General features: G+C 42.2%; 1 protein-coding gene and 1 long non-coding RNA gene across 3 annotated transcripts in view; both read left to right on the forward strand.

The window, feature by feature from the left end:
* LOC111267846 (blastula protease 10) overlaps positions 1 to 21743 on the forward strand; it is a 75177-nt gene that overhangs the window by 23751 nt on the left and 29683 nt on the right. For both annotated transcript variants that reach the window (XM_086971463.1, XM_022846400.2), the window contains exons 5-6: positions 3025 to 3160; positions 10098 to 10422. In XM_086971463.1, coding sequence (XP_086827589.1) covers positions 3025 to 3160; positions 10098 to 10422 — 461 coding nt within the window. The remainder of the gene's footprint in view (positions 1 to 3024; positions 3161 to 10097; positions 10423 to 21743) is intronic.
* Positions 7498 to 9750, forward strand: LOC147752480 (uncharacterized). Its single transcript, XR_015313974.1, has 2 exons — positions 7498 to 8048; positions 9311 to 9750. It is a non-coding gene; the product is annotated as an uncharacterized LOC147752480 (long non-coding RNA).

Raw genomic sequence — 21743 nt, forward strand, 5'->3', positions numbered from 1 at the left:
TCCCCCCAGGTAAGCTCCAGTTCCCACTCTTCTTATACTACACCCGTACTATTCGCCCGGTTCGCAATCCCATGCCTAGTTGCAGACGTTTATACGAAAACAATAATACCGTTCAAATTTATCGGCAGCGCCGACTGGCGATTCCCTGTCCGACCACACTGGCCTCAGCACCATCGACATTACTGACCTTTAGTGGATAACATCTTTCGAGGGGCAGCAATGGCATAAGCAGTCCATGCGCCTTTCGACAACGAAATTTTCCCTTACTGGATTGGCTTAGGAGAAAATATTTTGTGTACGTGCGTTCGAAGCAGTAATAGTGGAGGTTTATGGTGGGAGTGCCGATAATGACGCTAACTATAATCCAGGCTAAAGTGAGTTTGAAGGATACAGAGGAAGTATACTTATACGGAGATTGATATTTATTATAGTAGCTTGATATATAATTGCGAAACGTTCATTTTTATCTATTCAACAAGGAATGAACGCGTTTCGTACGGTACTGGACAAGTTGACAGCTATCATAATGCGTATGTATTATTAAAACATGTCTCAAATGGCCAGGCTTCTACACACCAGCACTTCTACAATAGCTATTTGTCTAACAGGCAGTCGCGTTTTTCGTATACTCGTTTTTGTACTTTCTGCGGATGGCTAAGTAAGGCAAACGTTTAGAAGGACGACCTGGTTACAAAACATGTAACCAAAGCCACAGAAGATTAGGCCACAAAATGTCCAGCCTAAAAGCTACTATAGTGAACAGTCAGCACGTACTGGCTAACGGTGAGCGCCACAACCATTATATCACCCTTTTATTAACCCTTTTGTCGCAAGAGCTGTGGTAAATATTTTCTTCTAAGTGATTTGCAAACAGATGAAAGATCGGCTTTTTCAAATGATGTATACACTCTATGGCACTGTTATTCCAAACAACATCTGCAAAGTCGAAAAGTATTAATATAAACCACCTAAAACTGAATCACTAATATGGCTAATTGAACCATTAATAATACTTCGAAATGTCTCGCACCCAACAATCTATTATAGGATGTCATGCAGGAATCCAAATTTATGCGCCAAAAAACAAATGTTTATGACTAACGGTACAATCTGGTACCCATTGCTGCTGGCAGGCTTATCCGGCTAGTACGTTGAGTGCTGAGAATGTAATTTTATTACGGCGGTAGAACGTTTTCGAGACAGAATCTGTGCATTGCAGCTTCCTATAGTGCACAGATTAGCAGTGCGCAGGTGGCGAACAACTGTGCATCCTATTGTCACGGAAGTGTATATTTTTTTAGTATATTAGCACGTGCATAACCAATTAAATGAAGAACAGGAACAGCTGCAGCTGGGAATGATCCGCTGAACTGACGAACCCGACTCGGCAACTCTACGAGAAAAACGAGCCACCATCGGAGCTAAACCGACGCATCGACTTCATAATACAACCAATTGTAAACCAGACTGTCATCAGCTACCAGTCGCGAGAGGTTATTTCCTTGCAATGCGGATCGTCGCCATGATTTGTCTGGACAGAGTGAATGCTAAAGAAAGAGAGCAGTCACAGGGTAAAACAGGATCAGACAACTAATAGTAGCCACGACTACCCAAAAACCTTCCATGGCACGTTTGTACTCGGCAGCAGAACAAAGGAAATGCCAGTCATACTTTTTTGTACGGCCAAAGGTGGGGTTGCGCGTGAAACGTTGTCGGCTTGTGTGAAGAAAAAGGAAATCCCACATTATTATTCGTAGTCGTGCTTGTAGCTGGTCGCTCTTCGCAAGTTCACCATCTAGCCCCCGATGGGCGGACGAAGGGGCATTTGCAACCGTCCCCGATGCGCCTTGCTCCGTTTACTTCGATATCGCTGTTACCTGCTTGTTCCAGCACGTTTGTTGTTACTGCTATTGAGTTTGACACGACAACAGCCGGTGGTTGTTTAGTCGAGGCTGGCTAGTTACGACCATAACGCTATTATGGTGTCAGTTGTACAGCTCGTATATACGTGCGGTAATAATAGCAGTGGTGGTGAAGGTGATGGCAGGACTAGCAACAGGATCAGAAAAGATTATTGATTTCTTTTGCCCCAGCGGGCGCTTGCTTGCCCGAGGTGTCGTTTCTTACCAGCCTTCGTTGCTTGCTTTCGGCAGCGTAATTGAACGTCTCCTGATCAACAATTAGAGCCTGTAGCTTCTACAAGCACCATTTTTTGGCCACCGCCATCTGGGTACTCTTTTTCCGCCTTGGGGTCCCTCGATTAGAGTGCATTGGGATACGAATGAGGCATGTTGTTTGTGCTATCTGTCGCGTAGCTATATGTCTTAGAACAACGGATACCATATAGTCTACGTAGCATTAATTCTAATTTAAAATAGATTTTCAATTGTGGGATGCTTGTAAGAAGTTGGTTCTGGCCTTGCATTCGGAGTTTTAGGCTATGGTAGCGAGTTACCGAGGGGCACACTAGGTTCAGTAACTTATGGGCTTCAGTATAAGAAGAATCGTTCTGTGCTAAAGGTCAGCCTATTGGACGCAATGCTACTGCGGTTTAAGATATGAAACTTGAAACATTTCCTAGAAAAGAGACAACGCTAATAATGACTATATCATTAACTTAATTTGCTTAAACGACACGGCATAAAGATTCTCCTTCTAGAGTTAGACCAGTATTGGCTATTATGAGACTATAACAAAGAGTTTACAGTTTGAAAAACATGGTTTTCAATTAAACTTAAAACTACATTTTCTGAACTTGACAGCATATCTGTACGATATGATTACGTAGACATATATCTGAATTATATGAAACGTAGCGGAGGCGTAAATAGTAGCGTCTATTGGGAAGGGAGCGTTTTTGTCTAACAAATAAACGTTTCTCCGTCCCGACTAAAATTTGTAAGAATAAACAGTTGCTTGCCTACCGAACTGTTCACTCGATCTGATGAGTTCTGGCGTCCACAATTGCAAGCGCGATATTGCCATTAACAAATTAAAATTGCACCTTTTTTGTTTGTATAATAGTTGCTGGTCTCTGATTGGTCGTACGATGGGCATTGCATCAATTCAAAGTGCAATTCTGGGAGGGCTAGTTCAGGACCTCGTTCAGGGGGAAGTCTTTTACCAGGATATTAACTTACAGCGTCCCGGATGTGTAAAGGTATGTATACATATCTACTGCATAATTAATCGCAGTATTTTTTCAACACGTTAAAGGATGAATGGGGTGCAAAAATAAATTTTCATTTCTAGTTTCAGTATGTCGTACATCACAAAACGGCAATCTTTTTAGACAAGATAAAAATTAAGGTAGGATGTAACCGCTTCTTGAACAACCACAGATCACTTATATACATGTTCATGGATGTCCTCAGGAGTTTGTTGATAAAAACAACTTCTAGGCTAGACCTGGCTTTAATAATAGCTTCAACTATTAAACATGTCATATAACAACCTCACACTAATGTATTCCCCTGTAAGATACGGATTCAAAAGTTACATACCAAGTTATATAAGTTCAGGACAGCCACACCAATATTTCCATACCGCTATCAATTTACTCCACGTCAGGCTATTTTTGTAAGTATGTTATAATAAATCCACGTAATGTATGTGCGAAACGCTGAACCGAAGTTGAATGGTAATCGACTCTCTAGCATATGATCGAGCAGCAACTAAATATTCATATAGGAAACACCCTAAACGTATCTGTCACAGCAAAATATAAACCGTGCTCCGTAATTTATAAATAAAATAATGCATAAAGGAGCCTCTTTAACCGTGATTTGGAACATGAAGAAGCGAAGTGCACACATATTGAAATATACCAGGACCGAACTTCTTCAAGTAACTCGATGTAAGTTTGTGTTAGCATACATTCTGCGTCGAAGTGCGCGCATTTTCCTACTTCCATTTAATCTAGATCCTGTAAAATTCATCCTGTTCGAACTATCCTTCCGACTAGGATTTAGGTCATAACAATATTGACTTTCTACGAGGCTCGTACCACCGGTTGCCTTCCTGCTGGTTTGACCTGACGTTGATGGAAACTGCTTGCGGGAATTGGTCAGAGGACATGAGAGAGTGAGGCAGTTTGAAACGTGCTTCTGAGAATGTAGGATTCCTTCGGCAAAAAACAATCCAACACGTCAAAAGCAATCACTCGATATAATGAATAGGATAGCAAATCGCATTGGGTTTATGATTTACATTGCGTGATACGGCTACCGTTCAATGACCGTATAATCTATAGTACCCTCATACGGAAGCGAGAATTCGTAGACATTCCTCCCTTTAACTGTATAAAACTTTATTCTCCCGCATTGTGAACACTCGCAGATCGTAATAGCTAAATGGCTTGCATTCAGACGCCTATAAAAATAGAGATCGAAGAAAAAATGTATCTAAAATACAGCCGAGCTCAATGAATTTTTTGTTCCGTCATGTAATTCCATGTATTCCTCTATTCTATTTCATCAAATCTTTATATCGGTAAACGGCCTGTTCTCGTAAGCAACACTAAATGAAGCTTCTTAACGATTCCGACTCGCTGTCGTGTTGCCTTTGATAGATCCCAATTCTGTTTCTTGATGTAAAGCACAATTTTGAAACTAACATTCGCTGAATACCGATCCGCATAGACAGTTTTTGTTTTCTGCTCTATGTGCTTGCTGGTCTGAAATAAAGAACCAACCAAGATCGCTGCTTTCAAAGCAGATTTCTTTTCGTTTCACTGCTTTTCGCGTCAATCGAACTTCAATCGAAAATGTCTATGACCTCGGATAGTTTGCTAACACCCATGCTAGGTCGAATTTTGAACGTCTCACGTATGGCGGTTTGGGAGGGCTACTTCTATGTGGGCTTTGACACTGGGCCTTTTATGCAGACGCCTGTTGTTTCCCATTTTTAAATCGAAGCCCAGCACATATTTCGAGATTTCCCTATATCACGGAATATGATAATCTCACATCAAGGAGAAGGCCCACAGAAGGCCTTTCTCTCGGTCAGGAGCAGAATGTTAGCTTGTGGGCGACGATGAGGGCGATGAAAAAGAAGACACCAGCGAAAATGACAGCAAAGTACCTAAAAGATGCAGGTGGAAGTGCGGAATACTAAAAGACCTAGTTTTGCCGGCTGGTAAAACAAACGCCAACGTTATGTAGTTTGGGAGGTCCGAGAAGCACGGCACCACCATCCGCCGCAACTTCCTTGATTTATTGGCACGAAACAGCGTGGCGTAACATCTCGTACACCAGCACGACATCTTCTGCACATTTTTCTGTCGCGTACATCCTTTTAAGCTAAACCCCCGTTCCCCGACAGTCCCATCCCTTTAAAACTGAATATGCCTTTCAGATACGCTTTTCATGCCTACACATGTGTTCATGTCACAGTCTAGAGGCCTGCTAGAGACTATTTGCGGATATTCGGACTACTATAGAATAAATACGCACCCATCGACTAGCAAGTAGTCTTATGTGCGCACTATGCACGCATATGAGTATTACTCGTGTATAGGTATTTGCGAGGCTTTTTTAGTTCCTTTAATAGGCGGAGACACGACGGTGGTCATATCAGCAATCGTCTTAGGTGACACGTATCTACAACACTTTCGGCAGAACCTGAGGATAGAATTAACTATAAGATGGATTAAAAGTCAAAGAAGCAATGTTGCTTAACACGATCATTTAAAAGTATACCTATGTATGCTCGTCTGTATATCTTTCAGAATTCGAACAGAAGACGATTTTCATGGTGTCCGCTGTTCTTTTTTCGGTCAAATTACTTCAAGTTCTAAGGATATTAATAACAATAACATGTTTAGATTAAAAGAGCAAAGAGAATTTCTATGTTAACTACGTGATAAGCTGAGTAGACAATGTACAATCAGACATTGATAGTTAGCGTCAGTCAGATCACAGTCGATTGAGTGCCTGCGCAGCCCTCTCTGTTGCATCCACATGATGTAATACGGATCCACTAGTCTCGTGAAAAAGACTATCGTCCGCCAAGCTACGTATACATATGTAGCTTAAATTTGTTACATTATTTTCAAACGGGATCTCGAGTTTTGTCGCTTTCAATTCTCAGACCCTCTTGTATCTTCTGTGTATATATGGGTGGGCAATGGGTTCAACTTCTAACTGCAAAATTGTCTGCTTGCCTATGACAGGCTAAGGCGCCTTTGCGTCTCCTTCGCTATTCTGCCATGGGTAGGGGTGCACCTATATCGTATTTCTACATTTCGTTTGCAGGCAGAGCAGACATGACTGCAATCAGTCAGGGACAAAAGAAAAAAACCACAGTCATTCTGAGCCCAATTCAGATAAAGCCATCTATTGTTGATTGCGTTCATTCGTTCGATAGAAGTTTACGTTTCCACAGGGGTTGTGTGCAAAATACCTTCTTCAATAGGCGGACTCTTATAGCATACACCCACATGATGGTTATCGCAAAAAATGCTGCTAGAACACCTATTATGTTTTCTAATATATGTCGGAAATTGCTATAGTGATTAAGACGAAGCTGACATGCCCGGGAGATAAAAATGGCATCAATGATTTGGGAATTTGAAACAGCTTCTGGAAGCCGTGTCGTGTCGCCTCGCAGTTGAAAGCAGCGTGAACATTGTGTTCTGGAAGCATTAACATTACCTGAAGTAACTATGCGTGCTATGTTTGAAGCTATTGTTATCTGTCCTAGTATTTGTAATTAATCCTCACCAGGTGTATAGTGAACAGGTCGGATGAGTAAACACAAAATTAAAAACATTTATTGGGCGTCGCATCAAACTTTCAATGTATCTAGGCGTTATTTTACAAGTATTAATAATTTTAAATAGACTTACGGCACGTCTTTTATCCATCTTTAGAAATATGAATCGCTTAAAGCCTGCTCTGAGGAAGAAAAAGCAGCGCGCAGCATTTGTTAGGCTACTAGTTCTTGCTGGCTATCAGTTATGAATTGAGAACGGCTGACAAAGGCAATAAACAGGGAGTCTGAAGGAATCAGTGGGGTGGTCTCATGAAACGGTCGATGGGATTCCAGAGGCCTAAGACCGGGAGACCTTCCGCGCAAGCTTCATTCTCTACGAATAATAATCAGAATCAGATTGAAAGATAGATAGCAAACTTAAATCGACTCTGTACCTAGAAACGGGACTGGCAGGCCCACACATCTACAAAAGCGGACATATCCTAACGTTTGGGAGAGATACTATTTTCGTAATAGTTGGCTTAATTGGTCAGAGTACGTTCGGATCCTAAGAAATGCGCAGAATCCTAAATACAAAGCGTGCAATTTTAAGCAATAGGATATTCGTTGTGTCCTTTGAAATAATGAAATATTTTTTTTGAAATCGATTTTGGGCGTGCGTGGCAAGAACCGAGCTAACGCAATGGTATCGACCGATTTTGTCCTTGTTTTTGGGCATTTTACAATCTACTTGTGCTACTATTCATACATTTGGTATTATATTATTGTATATAAAATATTTAGGCCGCCGGTTAGAGAAATTTTTATAAAACGCGGTGCTAAGACAGATTCGTTGTTTCTCTCTTTCAATAGGGGCGGTAAGGTTGCTCGTATCGTTAGAGAGCGAATTGGTCAGGTTTTAGAAGAAGTTGCCATTAATGTTGACGTCAACCCAAACATTATATCTCCTCATAAGATTAGGCACTTTTTAGCTGCTCAGGTGCTGCAAAATGGGGCTAACCCGCGAATAGTTCAGGAATGGCCCAAAAAATTGTTCACCGGTCCATTGCGTAAACAATATATCAATCAGCAATTAGCCTTGCCTTTGCCCCACCGTAATCAAGTGAGCATGAGGATTCAAGGTTGATTTCTAAGCTGTTAGCTGAACATCCATTTCAACTACCGCTACCGGTTAAACCATGGGACAGCGAAAACGAGCAATCGATTACAGGACGTCAACGCTTTTTGATTTTTTGACCTTAACATTCCCATACGCTTCAACGTGTTTATTGCTATTACCATGGATACCGGAAGATGCATGAACGGATAAGACCCAACGCAAGTCAGCAATATAAGTATGCTTTATCGTCTTACAACCGGATGTGTCGTAATGGCTCATTTCAATAGTGACATTATGAATTGTGCGTATACGATTCCCTATTTGCCATAGTGCTAGCGCCGCGCTCGATCGCTAGGTTCGTTCATTTGGTCTGGAGTAGATGCCGCCTGGTATTTTATTTCTATTGTGCATGCATTACGGTAGAATGAAAGTGAAGCGAGAGAATCGGTTTGTAAGTGTTTGAAGAGGAAATGAGGAAAAGATGGAGGACACGCACACAGACTCGCACTTTTGCGCACAGCCGATATATCCTCTGAAAGTCGCGATAGTCCTACTGGCCTTTTCTTCCGATCCTATGCAATCTCTGCCTTGTACATTATCATCGGTACCGGAACCTAGTAGTCAGCCTCGCTCGACGTATGGTGGCCATAAAATATAGCAGCGCTAGGGTGAACGCAGCGAGGTATAACGGCACGTGGGTTTTTGAGGAAGATATTGTTCTCGCATAGGCTAACAAATTTTTATTAGACATTTTCACCAGTGTATGCGTTGTCTCACAGGAACAGAACCTTCCTTAGAACAGTTTTTAAGAGAAGAGACCTTTAGTGCACACAATATGTATATATGTATACTCATTTAAGGGTATAGGATTAATGTTTTTATTACTGTTTTTCGTAGGGCATATTCAATTCTCGAATAGCTAGCGACAGACTGCTGACAAAGTAATACTTGTGCAGGCAGAAACGTAGTGTTTCCCTGCCTTGCTGGGAAGGTTTATTGTGCTAATGTGCAAGAAAATAATATGGCACCGTGATGAAATAATAATATTGCGATGATGGTACATTGCTGGTGGCCAGTTGCATCCGGTGGCTTTGAAGAGCGTTAATGTTCCGCTTGTACAGGTGCGTAGACTTTGCCGTGCAAATGAGTCTGTCGGCCTAACTAGAACAAAAGTGGGCCCGTTCAGGAAAACTCATTCATGAGTTTTTCTATCCCTTTCATCACAAATGAATTTATGATGAAAAAATTTGATCAACAAGAAGCAAAAAAATGCCCAGGCTAAGTAAGCCTGCTTGGGTAGGTAGAAAGCGGTTGGCCGTGCTGCAGGTGCCGTAAAAAATAATTCACGCCGTTATTTGTCGATGAATCTGCTCTTCACTGCATGCTTAGTCCTTTTCTAGCTGTGTTTCACCATCTGAAATGGTGTTGGCTACTGCGTGTTTTATAATTTTCACCAAGACGCAATAAATTCTCTAATCATTACCTTTATTTTTCCAGTTTTTTGTGTTCTCAGGCATTCTGGCGATTACTCATTGATTATAGAAAAATAACAAGTCGTTAATAAAACGTCCGTCAAAATCGAGGTCAACGAATGAACGAACGCCTGTTCTGTCGAAAATAAAATTTAAGATCCTTACGCTTTGGATGATCGCTGCTGGGAAGGGATAGAGGGCCATCGACACGAAGTCGCTAATGGAAACGCCAGTAAGAACTGTGCTGTACAAAAAAAAAGGGGAAACAGAGATCCCCAGACCAAGCAAAAGTCGAACTAGTGGCATTTGTTAAGTTCGTTACTTAATCATGGAGCTCGATGTTTCGATTCACTTCACGAAGTGCGCTGGGATGCAAAGGAAACTTACTTTCAGATGATACTAGCCGGATTAGTTCTGATTTAAAAGAGAAACAAAGCGAAAATGAAAAGGAACATGTTTATAAAATTGCTTTATCAATTGGCCTAACGTGTTCCTGTGTCGACTCTAGGTATAACTGAGCGCCTGTTTGAAATACTCCTAGCGGGAACAGTAATGTAAGAACACAATTTAAGATCAGCTCTGTCCATTGACATTGAGTATATATCAGTATAGTGAGACAATTGTTGGGCAGGACTTGGACAAAATACTTAAGCACATATGCGATCTCTGGCTACCGGACATTTGTCGGTCGTGAGCACATACCATTGGTTGACCTAACGTAATAACACGTGTTTTTCTGTTAAATGCATTGTGTCATCGTCGCCGCTGGTGGGTGTTACATACTGATATCACCAACGCTGAATGTACGTCAGGAAGGTACTGTAATACACGAAATTGGCCACGCAATAGGATTTTATCACGAACAGTCACGCAGCGATCGAGATGAGCACATTAAAATTCTTTTTGAGAACATGAATCCCGAAATGAGCGCGCAGTTCGAAAAAGCAGACGATCAGACTTTTGGCGTGCCGTACGATCTTGGTTCGGTAATGCAATATCCAGAGTGGGCCTTCAGCAAGGACATTTACGAATTGAACACCATCGTAACGCAGGATCCATTCATGCAGGGTAGCCTTGGCGGAGATGTTTTGACCTTCCGTGATATGAAGCTGGCAAATTCGATGTACAAATGCAATGGTAAGTTAAATGAATCGAGTAACCCGTACGTCCGTAGCGACTAGGCATCTTTAAGATTATTTGAGCTTACTTATTATAATAATTAAGTTATTATAATTATTAACTTTAATATAACGTTTGATCTTATCATGTATTACTATCATTTTTGACATGCTAAACATACGAGCTGCACGTTATAACAATTTCCGATAGTAAGCAGTTGTTTACGTTAGTAAGTATTTAATTGATCGAGAAAAATAAGCAGCGAAAAAAGAGGAGAGCAACTTGTAAATTTGGTTTATGAAAAAAGCTTATATCTGCTTCGGAAGTCGCAACGCATTGTTTTATTGAAATCGTTCAATGAAAAACATGGCTGACTAATAGCCGAGCAACGGGGGCATATTTTGCCAACGCTGTATGTGGTCTGTCTAGGGACAGCCTAAGATTGATTGCCAGTCGGTTTCGACGTTAATAACAGGAAGATCTTTAGGTTAACTTAAAATCGGGTTCTTATCATCTCGTAGAGTCCCACCGATTGCTTTAAACGAAACGTACTTAATTTCGACATGTTCATGTAGTAACGAAGATGGATGCAATTACGTGGTTGAATTGTCGATACGCTGTTACTGTCTACGTTCGGCGCAAGAGCAAGTTTTCCCAATTTCTGTGAGGCTATCCTTTCTGTTTTTAGAGGCACATACGGCTATATCGAATAACTAGTTATCAACCGGAAGCGATTTAAATAACCTGTAGGTCCCACCACCTTCATCTGCTTAGGTTATACCATAATTAATACTGTCGTTCTATTTTCATTCGCTTGGTACCCCTGTAACTCATCTTCAAATGGTTTAATATGATGTTATCGTGTGTGTCCTTGAATAAATGTATCTGTGTTTGTAGGTGTTTTGCAAAGATGTCACGAAATATAAACATTTCCTACTATGTGCGTATCGGTAGATATCGATGTGTAGGGGGATATAGAAGGAAGTAGGAGGTTAAGGTTCCCGTGATAGTTTGGTGGGTAACGTATTCACCTGCTAATTTTAGCGACCCGTTGTAGTTTGGGGTCGAATTCGGGTATGAAGAGACTTCACTTCGTGCTGAGAGCCAGCTGTCTGGTGGAACGCTAAATGGCAATACCAGACGAACCACAGAGGTGAAGATAAATGCTTAGCCCAAAAAGTTTGTGTGAAATAAATCCTAGGATTCGCAGACGTCGCCGTTGACTAGAATCGTAAAAACCGGCACATTCTTATTACATTTCTGGGAAATGAACACCTAGGAATAAGTATTGATCTTTTCCAGCTTCCCCATCCTTGCACTGCAAAATATCGACCTATAATAGGTTTAAGCCAGTTAATGTTGATGTCTGAGGTCTTAGAAAGGGTAGACTTCAAGACTTCTGTAAAATTATTTAACTATTTATCCAGATTAAGTCCTTGTTCAACTTTCCGATACGACGTCTACTGTGGTTATTTTTTGCAACTTAATCCAGCATAAAATCCTTGGTGCTGTTTGATACAGAGGTAGCGGTAAACGAGATAAGCGATAGGTCTAATTCAGCTCAAATCAATATGATCGAAATTGACCGCTATGGGTACTTTGATTCAGTGGTACCTAGTTTTATAGTTTCACTATTAACCTATTATTTATATGTTATTATATGTTATTATTCATCTAGTTAGTTCGTACAGCCGTATCAGACCAGATAAGATCAGTTTTTATCATCCTTGACGAAATTCTAGAATTTTTCATAGTCAATAATCTTGATCTACGTAATTATTTTCCAATGGCTGGTGACTCTTAAATTTCCCGATTGTGACTGATTATACGTAAAAATCAATTACCCCGGTGAAATAGCACGTCCATTGTAGAAGCTGCCATTTGATAAATAGAACTGCTGGCAAACTTGCAGAGCAGCTGTATTTACCAAACTGTTTACAAGGGTTCCAGTCCAGGTTAGCGCTACATTCCGACCGTCACTCAGATGCAGAACGCTAGAGAAGTTCACTCTGTGCTTAGATTATATATTTTCACCACCCGTTACTAAATGTAAAACCTGGTAAAGTATTTGAAGAACATACATGTACTGAACGCAACGCTGCTGATATTGATTGTGTTCTTGTCAGTTGGTAGCGGATGAACAAATAGGACAGTCGTATCATTTCACAAAAAAAAAAATGCCGTAATTCTGTGGCTTTTTCTTTTCGATTACTATTAGTTTTATCATCGAAAAGAAGCCTGTCGTCTACAGATATATAAGCAATTATCTATAGGTACTAGTGATTTCGCATCAACTTTACATCGAAATGTGTGCATCTTGTCAATTTGAAACCTTCTAGAGGATTCTGGAAGCTTACAGGACAGGAAATTCTTTTACTCCCATTAGCTCCTATTAGTTTATAAGTTTTCAAAATCGTCGTTAATGTCATCTAGTTCGCTAGTGAGCGCAGGTCGTAGATCTACCTGCTTGTTGGCCTTAGTTCCCGCTTTTTGCTCAAGCGTCGATCTAGATCTTTCCATTTCGGATCTTATAAAACACAAGCCTATCTAAGTTCCTTGCTGCCTGTTTACTTTCGGGTATTCTTTTATGCTTAATGACGTCTATAGATGCAAGAAGAGCAAGAACTTCGCACGGCGTTCATGGATATACGCTGGTTCGTCGTGCGCCGCCCTTTCGAGTCTTCTCGGTCTGTCTGCTGCACTGTGCCACTTGGATCCCTTGCTACCCCCTTTTACGAAACTGTTTCTCGCCAGTTAGACCCCCTAGATGGTAGTCCACTTGTCCATTTTCTACTTAGAGCGAAAATAAAGAAAGCACGACATTGCCCAGCGACTAACGTCAGCCTTTCTCTCAGATTTGTCATTGCCTTCTCTGTTTGAGAGAAGCTCCTTATATACAGAAATGACAGCAACCGCCATAGGAAACATCCTTTCCTAGAGTACCTTTTCTCGGTTGTAGTGACCAGAAGAATTTAAACGGCCAGTGAGTATGCGTCGTTCAGCTGGCCCTTAAACCAAAATCGCTTTTTAAAGCTTCCTGTTCTGCCGTCTTCCGTTCAAGTCGCGCCCAGCTCTCTTATTTGCTGGCCTACCGCCGTCTTTACCTGTTCGAATCAGGTGTCTTGGCTTCAACCCTGACCACTACTGCAACTTTCTCCAACTCGTCTTCGACGTCGCCGAGGCCGTCCACGCTTGTTCAAATTCAGCGTTCACTTACCTTTCTCAGTTAATGGTACCGAGATCGCCACTAGTGGCACCCGCTTTAACACTATTAACGTTGGTCTGAATCTACACCGAGTATTGTGCCACATTCAAAGGTCGCACAAAGCGCTCCCACAGGTCCGATCTAACACGCTCTCCTCTTCGTTGTTTGCTCCTCTTCGTCCACAGTACCCAAGCCTGCTCTTCATACAAGTCTCACCCCAGCTATGCGATGTTGTGCGCTTTCCAATACTTCACCAGCCAGATAAAGAGTGGGAGCCATTGGTGCACACGCAGATGGCAGCTGAGAAAAGCTGACACGCCAAACAAAATGATAACAAATGCCAGTGCTACCCTCCCGTAGCATTGGATAGGGAGTACGAATAGCTATAAGATGGTGCGCTAATAGATTTCAGAGTGATTCTCTAGGGAAACCCGTCCAGGTTTTTAAGGGCCCAAAACTTCACCACATGAAAACATCAGAAATATTTTCTCCAAGTATGCCCAATGACCTCTGTAAGGCCGAGCAGGGTCGAGGCGCGATTTTTTCGAACAGAAGACCAAAGGAAGTGCCAACCAAAGCTAGCGGGAAGTTGTTCTCTGCAAATGTCGAAGGCAGCGGAGCAGACAATACTTCGTCCAGTTAGCTAGCATTGCCATTCATTCGTTACTGGCGTGGAAGAACCGAGGCGCGGCTTTGGCAATGGCATCGAACGAAGCAAAATAGCTTCAGATAAACGAGGCAGAATGTAGAGAGAAGGAGCTGGAATGATGGAGCGGTAACCTCTTATAATATCCAACCACCACGAGCAAGCTGGGAGAAGTAATAGTAGTCTCAAGATCCCTAACCTCCTATTTTAATGGGGGACGAGTCAGCTAATACTTCCGTGCCTGGCTACCCTGCCCGCCTGCATGAAACACCAACAAAACGACAAACTGTACCATCCCCGAACGTTCTGGCTACTTCATGTTACTTCTATCGCCAGAAGATGTCTGTCACTGCTGTCATCTGCTCACTCAGTCACCACTAGAGTTTCGAGTTTTTACTAACGTATTGAAAAGGAGAATTTCAAGATAAGATGAAGCTGGTAAAGAGCATAGAAAAAGAAACGCAGGAAAAGGAAGAATGAAAGAAGCACTGAAGAAGAGGGTGAAAAAGAAATAGACCAAAAGCGTCTCGTTCCATTTGTCGCGCGTACCACAAAGCGAAAGGAAGGGAAAATGAACGGGCGGGCTGAGAGACGAAAAGAATGAAGAGCGACCAACCGAGGACTGTTGCCGTTCCCGCAGGCTGAATGCCGAGGGTGGGACAGCTGTCCTATGAAGGCGTCAGAGGCGAAAGAGCAGAAATAAAAAAGAAGCAACGTAAATGGAGAACTGAGTTTCTATATGGAGGTCAAATCTTCACTTCGGTGACGAAAGAAGATGACCGGCCACACTTTACTTGCTTTGATTTATCCTGCCACTGCCAGAGAGACCCAAACCAGACGCTGCTATCTCGATGGATTCTCCTCGCAGCTTGCTACTCCAAAACAGTACGGCGATTTCGTCTGACAAAAATCTTGACGCTGGCGCTACTCGGTACCGAACAGAGGCAATGGCTGCTCATGGAGCTGCTGGCACTGCTGAGATGGTAACGGTGGCACCATTTGAGAAGTGCAACAGTATTACGTACTCTGCTGCAGTGAAATACACAAGTGTGGCTGCCTGCTGAAGTTCTAATTTCGGGAGATGAATTCTCGTTATGCAAACAGAACAAGAGAAACAAAACGTCTTTGTTCTTTTGATTCCTAGTAGACACAAGCGCGTAAAAGACGTGTGTAACGTGGGTACTACCAAAGCGAGCAGGATACTTTAAAGGCGACACGTTAACGGCGGCTGCAGCGGTGGCCGGCAGCAGTTAGCCACTGTTGACCGTTGTATAACAAACGCGCTGACGTGAATACAATAGCAGCAGCGACCGTCGATGCACAGCAGCGGCAAGGGTAGCCTCCTGCTGCTATTGCTGCAACGGCAGCAGCCGCAAAGGAGACATGATGGTTAGGCTTATTTCGTCAAAGCATGCTTTTGCTCATTACTTTCTTCACACACACACACACCGTCCACGCAGCAACTCGCCTCCACATGGTCTTCGTAGCATCAAGCCATATATGAGCTTGCTTTAAAATAGGTAGCGTTGGTTGTTACTTAGACGTTTTCGGAACATTAATCGTAACCGGACACTCGTTGGACTCCTTTCGTTTTTTTTTTCCTGTTTTGTAGATTATGGGTCCATATAGGCACGCAGCTGTTTGTACATTAACGAAGAATCGATCACTTGCACTCGGACCGGAGCACTTACGTGAGGGGTGACAGTGATGACGCGGGCGTAAAGCGTCCCTCTACGTCTTATTACAACGGAAAGACGTACGGATGGTGTAAGCGTTACAGTACTGCAGGTGTAAAAGAGATCTCTGAGACAGATATATCGGATGGCAGATGGCCAGCTATATTGGACAATCACGACTCATGCGATCAGTCTGCCCTTGTCAATAGCATATTCGCATGTAGCAATTTTGATTGTAAATCGATGCTATACGAAGTTCGATGCGTGATGATTACTCGGTCCACATTATAGATCTTCCTCTTTGATAAATATTACTTCGTGAGTTTTACGACTTCCGCTGAGGTGAAAAAAACTATTGTTACATTCTGTTTGTGCGGGACACTAAAGATTGCGAACTTCCGGGTTTATCAAAAATATTAGACAGACAACTGGCAGGAGACGATGTACGTCTTCCACAGTGGGTTGGTTATACGATCAACATAATTACCGCATGATTATAATAAAAAGAGCTTGGGTTCGCAGTGGCAACGGTCGTCAATGGAGACGAAACAGCTATACGATTTAACACCATTGGCTCGCTGCTTTATTCAAAACTGAGTGGAATAAGACTCCGTTTAATATCAATTCAACGACAATGATTCGTATATAACTCTGAATAGTTATTTCTAAAGAGGATGACACGATCACAGTAACCCAGAAGCGGAATTTAAAACTACATCCTCATGGCTTCTGGTCCTTTCAGCACTGACAAAACATTACCTTCTTCAGATAGTTGTAGTCATTTATAGTTTATATTGAGTAGTACTCTCAGGAAGATGATAGCCAAACAATCTCTATTACCTGAATTTTCAGCTTGTCAGCGCGATCCATCAGGATGAAGAAATCCCAAAAAAAACGTAAGCTGAAAAGGCCGTCGTGCTTCACTGATAACAGACCCTTTCTCGTTGCCTATAACCTTCGCTAGGTTTCTTGCCTTTTCAGGTCCATGGTGAGCTTACAGAAGCCATGGAGTTTTGTACGTTTATAGCTACAATGGTCTTGTACCTTTTCCTTTTGTCAACGACTATATTGGCTATAGCGGCAACTGTGAAGAACAACTGGGTAAAATCTCTTAATGCAGCTTTAGACCAAGTCTCTCTTTAAACCTAATCAGATTACTGCCCACGTCGAAGTGCACCAGAAATCAGTTACTTACAATACATCCATTTTGGGCGCACAATCTGCTTTTTGAGAAATTATTTATAGCAATTCTTATTATAGGAATTCTAGCAACCGGTAGAAAATTTTTTTGCGGTATCTATTTTTCCTCAAGGACAAAAAACCAACTGTGAAGCAGTTATACCTGTGATCTGTCCTTTGTTGGAGCACAACGTCACAGCAAGAACGGTTGCCTCTAAAACAGGTTTTACCGTGTTTGAAAAAGTCTTACCAATTCTGAGCAGAGTTCACCCAAAGAATATTTTTTCGGTTGGTCCTAGGTTTCTCATTTATGGTCAATTCCAATCTAAAAACTGCAAGGAATATATTACACAGTTGCCATTAGCGGTTGTGGAGTATATGTTTTAATACTATATTTAGCAATTATTGAAGGTCCATAATTATCCATTCCTTGTTGAAGCTTATGCGATGCTATTACGCTACTCGTGCCAATATACTTGATTGGCCGACGGTCTAGGGCAGTCCAACACTGGTAGAGCCAACGCGTTGCTAAAAAACTTCTATTTTTCCCTTTTATCTAAACAGACGGAACAGCGCATTTCTAGTTAGAAAAGGAAGACAGTGTTAAGGTCAGCTGAAAATCCAGTTCAATTAAGAACCAGCAATGTAGACATTTCGCAAGCTAGATGTTTTTAGAAAGTATATGTATACACGGGTATACACGCTTATACACGATATCTTAGCAGAGCGAACGTAACCCTCCCTACACCGACAAGTCCACGACCAGAGGCCGCTATTGCCAATAGCTTAAAAACCGCCGCAGCCAGACTCCGCTCAGTTTACCCGCCCGGGCCGCACCCACGTCCGCCCGCTGTCGTCGCTCGTTTTTGCTTTCCTCTCGTTTAAGCGCAGCCGCTTCACATTCGGTCGGCTTCTTGCTTTTTTGATACTACTTCGTCTCTTAACGCTCTCCATGTCTTCCCCCGCCCTCTCGCGTTCATTCCTTAGCGTTTCTTCTATCGCCATTACCCTTTTCTAACGCTCGCCCGCCCTTGATCCATAGGTTCTTCCCTCTTTTTGTTATTCCTTTCCTGCGCTAGATCGTGGAAAGAGAAATCTGCATCTTATTACTGGCAGCCACAGGAGCATGCGATTCTTAGGAACCTCACCACCCAGCCCGCTCTGAACGTACTTCTGTCCTTATGCTACCCTACGTCTTTCGGATCTTTGTCGAGCCCTGTAACCTAACCGGCCTGGCCGACAATGTACTCCTAGCAGCCTTCCTACATACCAACAGATCGCGAAGTGCGACAGGACGCGGTTCCCTTTTCCTGAGACACTCTTACAGCGAAGGTTGAAGCACAGCAGGCAAAACGCAGTTGTGACTAGCCAAGCGCCTAGTTGTACTATCCTCCTGTTCCTCTTTGTCGTCATCGTCGTCGTTGTTGTCCTTTTCTCTCCATTAGTCGTCTCACCCTGGAGTCGCTTCCTTGTTTATTGGCCCTCCTCACAATCAATTTAAAATTCAATTCCGGACAGCTCTAGCTAAATCCTGTCCGCGCCAGCTCGTCAATAATGCCCAAGATGTGTAAGGACTAGGGCAAACGATGCTGTGAGCTTCTCAGGAGCACCAACTGCAGGAGAAGCAGCAGCAACAAAAACAGTAACAACTTACGACTCGAATGAACGAAGCGAGGTTAAGCTAAGGTCTTGTCTTAGAGCATGTTTTGTGGACCGTTTAGAAAGCCAGCTGGAAGAAATGGGGTAGTTCAAAGTACGGAATGCCAATAGCTACCACCCCCCTGGTCCTACTAAGTTAATACCGGGCCAACGTTTCTGAGTAAAATGCTTTTATTCATGAAGCCGCTCAGCTCTAGGTGGATAAAGCCGTTTAGGCCTGCTACTTCCACGTAGCAACATTCCCATCGGCCAGCTCTCTCTACGGTTCCTTTTTGCTCACTATGTTATCAAGGAATTAACCATCCCACAAGTGCCATGTGACATCACCTCTCCATCAACGGTCCCGGTTTAAACTCTTGTATCCAGAGCAGTGGCCTTTTGTGGTGGTCCTTTACACAAGGTTGTGTAAGTGTGGCCTCGCAAATTTGCATATGTAGCCAGCACAGCTCGCTAGACAGTTCACTTAACAAGGACATGGCATTGGTTCATCACCCCGCCGTCTCAGTGACTGTAACAGAATGCTTGCAGGAAGAGCATCTTCGTTGATAACGACAAAACATTTTCGAGGGGAGTCTTTACTTAAGTGATAGTGTTTTCTAGGTTTAGCGTAGTACGCAACTGAAAGAGAAGACGAAGAAGAAAAATGCAAAATGTATGTAATAGTATAATAGAATAACACTGCTAGGTTTAATTAAAGCTGTTCCATTTAGTCGACGATTAAAAGAACATCGGCTCGTTTACTTAAACGTGTATGTATTATGTGAATTACTTTTTTCAAAACAATTTAACCTTTTAGAACCCATATTCTACAAACAGTGACAATATTTCTAATACCACACTATTTCGTAGGAGCCATCATTTCGTTTTATCGTTCTGACATGATGGCTACGACTTTTTTTTTTTTTTAACTAAACTTTAACGAGCAGTGTACGGTCAGGGCCAGTTTTTTTGGGGGTGTGTGAAGCATGATGAATCAATCAATGCATGCGAGTACAGGGCTGAACGATCGAAACGGGTACCCCGAAAGGCAAAAGTTCCGACGTTAAGCATGATTAAAAGTTAAGAGTTAACGACTTCTCAAAATATCTCCAATTCGTTAAATCATATTGTTGCCAACGGACAACTTGCTTTGTGCCTTCTATGAACGAATCCGAATAAGGCTTCGCGGTCGAATTAGTTTACGTGCGGTACCAATAAGTTGGACGCTTTCCTGTGTAACTTTGGAGCTCTCGTATTTTTCGTGACGCCCATTTGGTTGAATCGAATCCACTCTCTACAGACGTGTGTAAGGTATAGAAGACTATGAAACGCATTAAATCGAAAATACTAGATTGTCCTTGATTAAAAAAACATAGAGATTACGATTATGGGGTAGCTTTCTACGAAACGATTGGAACTCTGCTCCCTGTGGTACACGGATGTAAATATGCGGCCAAAACTATATTTGTTTGATTTACCGCGGGTAGAAGTTGATAGCCGTGATCCCAGCTAAAATCAAGTAACACGCTGAAGGAAACAAAGCGTAAAATAGTTAAATATAAGGGGCGTCAATAATTGAATTGCGGTCCCTATTATATAAATGACCCATCCCTAAAAGTCCAGAATACAGACGTATGCTTATTTTCAATCTGTTTGGGGATATAAGTATCTTCAGATCTGTGCGCAATATCCGCGGAAGACGCAGAGGTAAAATTTTCCAAGTGGTCAGGTAAATACTAAGCTTACATACTAGTTTAAACAATATGAGCTTAAATAGTCACGCACTGTGAATCGTCTCTCTGTTAGATCGCTTCGAATGGCGCGATAGAATACATTGGTAAACGAGAAGCCTGATCTCTCAAGAGTCTTGAGTGCGATCAATCTTTAGTTAAAGAGCGTTTTGCGCGCAATGACCCCTCTATATCCGTAAGGTAGTACTCATTTTATCTCCTGAAATAACAATGAAGCTCGTGTGAGTACTCGTTGCAAAGTAACTCGTGTAGATATTCTTCTTCAATTAATGGCGAGGTGTATCGACGTTTGCTCGCCTGCTCAAATTGCTCGCAACCATTTGTATCTAATTAAAATATGGACAAACATTGTTACGCTCGAAATCTTGGCCGATTGTACCTTTTGGATAGAACAGGTTGAAACGAAGATTGCCGTCATGATATCATAGCTACCTTGTCAAAATGTGGACACGTTATTGCCTTGATTCCTAGTAACCCATTGTTTCAGATGTGTATCCACACTATACGATTTGTAAGACATAGATTTTACGATGAAGGTCATAGAGCGCTAGCAGGCAAAACATGACGCCTAGCAATAAAGGAGTCACAGACCCTTCAAACCATAGATTTGATTGGTCCGACTAATATCGCCCTCTGAGACGAAAGATCATTGCTTTTACCTAGCTTGCGAACCCGTCCATATTTAGCCTCGAATGAATCTAACATTTCCTACAATGGGGAGGGTAATTAGTAATTGTTTAGGAAGTGGAGGGGGCAATTTATTTGCCTACATAAATTAGTGACCTATAAAATCGAACAGTATATTTATTTCAAATACGCTACATATACTCAACTATATAATAGATGTTATTTTTCAAACAGTAAGTCAAAAAAAGCATTGCGCCATGTTGTTTTTTGTATGAGTGAATCTGCACGGGGCTAGAAGAATTAGCTGGCGTTCCTTTCAGCGTTCGAGTCTTTGTCATCCCAACGAAGCTGCGTTTTCTCATGCACTACATATGTTCACTAAAGGTACGACTATCACGATTGCGGTATAGATATGAATAATATAACAACATATGTAACAAGTAACAGCTTTACAGATATGGCCGCCGTCGATATTCACTCATATTTGCGCTGTTTCCCTATAGTTCGATCCTACCGTTAACCATATGAAACGACGAGGTTGGCCGCCCTGCACCCCACTGACCAAACAGCTGAATGTAGACGTTTACTATGAAGTAAGCCTACCTACTGAAGTAAGT

The sequence above is a fragment of the Varroa jacobsoni genome, unplaced genomic scaffold (genome assembly GCF_002532875.2).
Source record: "Varroa jacobsoni isolate VJ856 unplaced genomic scaffold, vjacob_1.0 scaffold_1229, whole genome shotgun sequence".
Taxonomy (NCBI): Eukaryota; Metazoa; Arthropoda; class Arachnida; order Mesostigmata; family Varroidae; genus Varroa; species Varroa jacobsoni.